This window comes from Terrapene carolina, unplaced genomic scaffold, assembly GCF_002925995.2.
Source record: "Terrapene carolina triunguis isolate 2854851 unplaced genomic scaffold, T_m_triunguis-2.0 Scaffold33712, whole genome shotgun sequence".
Taxonomy (NCBI): domain Eukaryota; kingdom Metazoa; phylum Chordata; order Testudines; family Emydidae; genus Terrapene; species Terrapene triunguis.
The window spans coordinates 918-6,348 of record NW_020698063.1 but is presented as its reverse complement, the minus strand read 5'-3'; the positions used below and the strand labels follow the sequence as shown (position 1 = coordinate 6,348).

The window sequence follows — 5,431 nt, the reverse complement described above, 5'->3', positions numbered from 1 at the left end:
CCGGCACGCGTGGGCCATGAGGGTGTTGGGGTTCATGAGGGTGACGAGCGGGTGCAGCGCAGGGGGCGGGGCCGGGGCAGCGCAGGGGGCGGGGCACTCACCGGCACGCCGTGGGCCATGAGGGTGTTGGGGTTCATGAGGGTGACGAGCTGGTGCAACAGGTCCGGCTGGCTCTCGAACAGCTCCGGGGTGAGCTTCTTCATCACGTCCTCCAGGTGCTCGGCCGCAAACGACGGCACCCCATACCACGTCTTGGGCTCGCCCCTGGGGAGAGCACGGGGTAAGGGGGGCAGCCGCCAACCCCACATCCCACCTCATACCACGTCTTGGGTTCGCCCCTGGGGACAGTGCCCCGGGGTCAGGGGGGAGCCGCCAACCCTCAAGTGACCCCCAATTCTGCTCCCCCATTCTCCACCCCCCGCCCCAGCCAAGGGCCCACCAGTGGAGGTAGTTGATGGAGTAGCTCCAGTGGTCCTCGATGTGCCAGCAGAAGGCGGAGAAGACCATGCCCACGTAGAGCCAGGGCACCTTCATGCCCGAGATGTCGGCATTGATGTGGCACAGAACCGACTGCTGCAGGACCGGCATCACGTTCAGGTTCCAGCCGCTGGCCGCGTACTCCTGCCGGGAGAGGGGGAATCAGAGCTCCCCACTGCCACTAGGGGGCCTGTCCCTCTAGGGGGCGCCGGCTGGCTCAGGGGGCAGGAAATGGGAGACAGGGCGTGTCCCCTCTAGGGGGCGCCGGCTGGCTGAGGGGGTGGGGAACGGGGCATGGCGTCTGTCCCCTCTAGGGAGCGTTGGCTCCCATCTGGCCCCAGGGCAGTTCAGGGGGGGCAGGGAATGGGGTACAGGCCCCTCTAGGGGGCGTCAGCTGGCTGAGGGGGTCAGGGAATGGGGCAGGGCCTGCAGGGCTCTGAGGGTGGGAAAGGCGGGTAAGGGGCTGGCTGGGGGTCCCCACCTCCTCCTCGGGGCACAGCCTCCGCTTGCTGTCGCTGATGGGGAAGCCGCTGCCGAACTCCTTGGAGTGGATGTCGGCGCCGTACTCCACCGTCACGTCCTCCTCAATGCTGTTCACCAGGCGCCAGAACTCCTTTTCCACCAGCTCCGTGGGCACCATCTGCCGGGGGGGCAAGGGTGGGCACGGGCACAGAGCCACAGCCCGGAGCCGGGCATCCGGGCTCCCAGCCCCCCGCCCTGACCACTTCGCCCCACTCCCCTCCCAGTCCTGGCTCCCAGTCCCCCCCTGCTCTAACCACTGTGCCCCACTCCCCTCCCAGAGCTGGGAGAGAACCCAGGAGTCCTGGCTCCCAGCCCCCCCTGCTCTAACCACCAGTCCCCACTCCCCTCCCAGAGCCAGCAGAGAACCCTGGCGTCCGGGCGCCCATGGGGGCACTCACGTGGACGGGCATGTTGAAGTAGTCAGCCTTGAAGGCGTCGGCCATCTCCCCAAAGCTCTGCAGCGTGTACTCCCGCGTGGCCTGCTCGAAGCCGAACGCCTCCGGGGGGCGCTTGCACTCCTGCTGGGGGGAGGGGAGTGTCAGGGCCGGGGGGCAGGGACCCCCACGGAGACTCACAGGGCCAGGGGCCTGCAGCTGGGGAAGCCAGGCCATCCCCCCGACCCCCTCAGCCCCAGGGGCCCAGCCAGCCCGGTTCCGCCCACCCCCCTCCCCCGATCAGCCCCAGGAGCCCAGCCCGCCCCCGCTCACCGCCATGACGCATTTGGGGCAGCGCCAGACTCCCTTGGGGATCTCGGGCAGGGGGGGCAGCAGGCAGAAGATGTGGTAGTTGTCGTCACAGCCGTCACACAGCAGCAGCTTGTCGTCCTCGTCCCCGCGGGCACAGATCCGGCACACGTACGAGTCGATCTGCAGGGCAGGGGGGCGTCAGGGGGCACTAAGCCTAGCGCCCCGGGGGGCACCAGCTCCCACCTGCCGCGGGGAAGGCACAGGCTGGCTCAGGGGGGCGCGTTCAGGGTCACGGATGCAGAGACGCAGCCAGCTCAGAGGTTTGGGGGGCCCGGTCAGCTCGGGGGCCCCCGCCTGCTCAGGAGGTCGGGGTGCAGCCCAGTCAGGTCAGGGGTCCCAGGCCGGAGTCCCAGCCAGTTTGGGGGGTCCTGATCCAGGGGCCCAGCTAGTTCAGGAGGGAAGTGGGGCCCAGTCATCTCGGGGGGTCCCAGCCCAGGGGCCCGGCCAGTTCAGATGGTCCCGGTCCAGGGTCCCGCCTCAGGGGCCTGGCCAGCTCGGGGGGTCCCGCCCCCCCACTTACGAACTGCGTGTTGCCGTGGCTGCGGCGCAGGCGCATGGTCATCTTGGTGCAGGGCTCCGGGCTGTGCCGCAGCTCCTCCTTCACCTCCAGGAAGGGGCGGGGCGACGCCGGCTCCGGCCGGGGATCCACCCCGGGGGGCTCCTCCTTCACCACCACCGTGGGGGGGCACTCGGGACCCTCCTTGTCTGGGGGGAAGGAGAGGAGTCAGCACGGGCCGGGCCCCCACCCCTCGCCGCCAGGCCGGGCCCCCCCTCACCTTTCTTCCGCAGGGTCTTGTCCTTGGCCACCAGCCCCAGGCCCAGCATCTTGGGGCCGGCGCCGTAGATCTGCAGCTTCTTCAGCTCCGGGTTCTTCTCGATGTCCTCTTCCGTGGGCTCCGGCTGCAGGGGCGGGGCAGAGTCAGCAGGGGCGGGGCTCCAGCTCCCCCACTCCCAACCCCCCCAGGGGAACCGGCAGCGGGGGGGGGGGGGGGGGGGGGGGGGGGGGGGGGGCCGGCCCGGAGGGCGCGGGGCGGGGGCGGGGCCGGGTGGGGGGTGCATTCCCGGGGGGGGGGGGGGGGCACAGAGAGAGTGAGGCAGGGGGTCTGGACAGACGCCAGGAACTGTCCCCAGGCCACGGGCGCTTGCTCAGCTACCAGAGGCGAGGGGCTGGGGGGGGCACTGAGGGGTCACCCCAGATTTGCAGCCAGGATGGACAAACCCCCCCCCAGCTGCTGGCAAACAGGTACAAAGAGAAGCGGAGCAGGGAGCCAGGACTCTTGGGTTCTCTGGGGGGGAGTGGGGCCTACTGGTTAGAGGGGGGAGGGGCAACCTGGGAGCCAGGACGCCTGGGTTCTCCCCCTGGCTCTAGGAGGGGAGTGGGATGTAGTGGTTAGAGCTTGTGGGCCTGGGAGCCAGGACGCCTGGGTTCTCTCCTGGCTCTGGGAGAGGAGTGGGGCGAGTGGGTCATAATACCACCTGCAAGTTTACAGGCACCAGGAGAACCCAGGAGTCCTAGCCCCCCACCCCGCTCTAACAACTGGACCCCACTGCCCTGCCAGAGAACCCAGGCGTCCTGGCTCCTCCCCCAGACCTGCGAGGGCCGGGGGGCCGGGGCACTCACCTCCTGCTGCAGCCGCTTGGCCCGGCGCCCGTAGCTGTTGAACTTGGAGGGTTGCACGGACTGGCGCAGGGGGATGCTGTGGGGCTTGTACTCCTTGTCCTTCTCCTCGCTGTCGAAGGGCCGGGCGTCACACTGCTGGGGAGACACGGGGGTTAGCACCCCAACGGCCCCCCAGCCCCAGGGGGGACGGTGGCACCAGGCGCTGGCACGGCCAGGGCGATTTCCTTGGGGCCTGGCACCACAGAGCCTGGCACAGATCCCCTCCCAGAGCTGGGAGAGAACCCAGGCGTCCTGGCTCCCAACCGCCCCCCCTCTCCCCCTCGCTAACCACTAGCCCCCACTTCCCTCCCAGACCTGGGAGAGGACCCAGGCGTCCTGGCTCCCAGCCACTCTCCCTCCACCTCGCTAACCACTAGACCCCACTCCCCTCCCAGAAGAGAGAGAACCCAGGCGCCCTGCCCACCCCCGCCAATAGGCCAGCCCCAGCCCCCCTCACCACCAGGTTGGCCCCCGACTGGTACATCTCGTAGGGGTAGATGATGCGTTCGTAGTGGGAGCGCAGCAGGGAGCCGATGTTCTTGCCGGAGGGGTAGGCGAGACGCTGGGCCACGCGAGCCCACCGCCGGTCCCTGCAGATGGCCTCGTAGCCCCCCTCCTCCAGCACCACCTGGGGGGAGAGAGCCCTGAGCCGCTGGCCCCCTCCCCCGCCCCCCGGACCCCCCCCGGTGCTGCCGGCCCCCTCCCTCGACTGCGACCCAGCCTCTGACCTGCAGCTCTGCCAGCATCCCAGGCCGACATGCAGACCCCAGCCCCGGGGCTGCTGGCACCTCTGGCCCCCAAGCCGCACCTTCCCCGGCACTGCCGGCACCCCTCCCCTGACCCACGGTGCTGCCAGTGCCCCCAGCCGGTGGACAACCCCCGGCACCCCTCCCCTGACCCACGGCACTGCCAGCGCCCCCAGCCCGTGGACACCCCCTGGCACTGCCGGCACCCTTCCCCTGACCCACGGTGCTGCCAGCGCCCCCAGCCCATGGACACCCCCCGGCGCTGCCGGCCCCCCTGCCCCAACCCGCAGCCACACACACCCCCGGCGCTGCCGGCCCCCCCAGCGCCCGCCCTACCTTGCTCAGGCTGTAGAGGTCGAGGATGCGCCGCTCCACGTTGGGGATCTTGAGCGAGGAGCCCTGGATCTCCCAGAACTTCGCAATCTGGTCTAAGTAGTTCAGCTTCACCCGCGTCTGCGCCTGGGGGCAGGGAGGGGAGGGGAGCAGTTCGCCTGGGTGTCGCCTCTCCAGCCCACGCTGCCACTCTCTAGCCCGGCCCAGCCCCCCCACAAGGACGGGGAGCCGGGAAACAGCACTGACATCGCGGGGGGCCTTTCAGGCCAAGAGCTAATGCGTCAGAGTACCACCTGGCGCGGAGATGCAGCCACCTCTGGGGCGGGTCAGTTGGGAACGGCCACACATAACACCACGCAGGGACAGCAGGGGAACAGCCACCCGGCAACCACCATGGGCACTGCCTCCCAGCTCACCTCCAATTCGTTAAGCCTCTGGATGCGTGGGGTGAACCTGAAGTTATCCACTTCCACAGCGAAGGGGGGCTGCCAGTCCTGGGGAGAGACGGGAAAAGGAGGGGGCTTAGTACGAAAGGCTGCTGGAGCAGACGACGCTGCCTTCGGACCCCCCAAGCTTCTTCCCAAGCACCGTCCGCAGGGGCAGCCCTCTGCCAACGGGTATCGCCTGATCGAACATGCCTAGCCATGCTCGGGCGCTCAGCGCCCCGGGGACGCTGGGCTGCAGGCCCCCATGGAGGGGATCGGGGCTAACACAGAGCAGGGTCCGTCCCCTCCAGTGGGGGGCAGGAGGGTGTCTGTTGCCAGGACCACCTCGCGCCTCCACGCCGGCAGGGAGGGGAGCTAAGGGAGGGCGGATGGCTGAGAGCAGACTGGACACCTCTCCCATCCCAGCCCGCTGGTGCCAGAGGGCACCTGCCCCGACCCCAGGGTTAGCACCCCTAAGGCCAGGCAAAGCTTTATCCAAAAATATCTGCATTTCCCCCGGCA

At 69.6% G+C, this 5,431-nt stretch overlaps 1 protein-coding gene across 1 annotated transcript; it reads right to left on the bottom strand.

Moving 5' to 3' along the window:
* Positions 1-101: 101 nt before the first annotated feature.
* LOC112123943 (lysine-specific demethylase 5C-like) lies at positions 102-5,091 on the bottom strand (the record flags this gene model as incomplete). Its single annotated transcript, XM_029914213.1, has 11 exons — positions 102-264; positions 440-621; positions 959-1,117; positions 1,398-1,517; positions 1,707-1,865; positions 2,266-2,450; positions 2,522-2,645; positions 3,367-3,501; positions 3,863-4,033; positions 4,488-4,610; positions 4,901-5,091. Coding segments are annotated over 11 exons (1,712 nt in total), but the record flags the coding sequence as incomplete, so codon positions are not given.
* Positions 5,092-5,431: the final 340 nt, after the last annotated feature.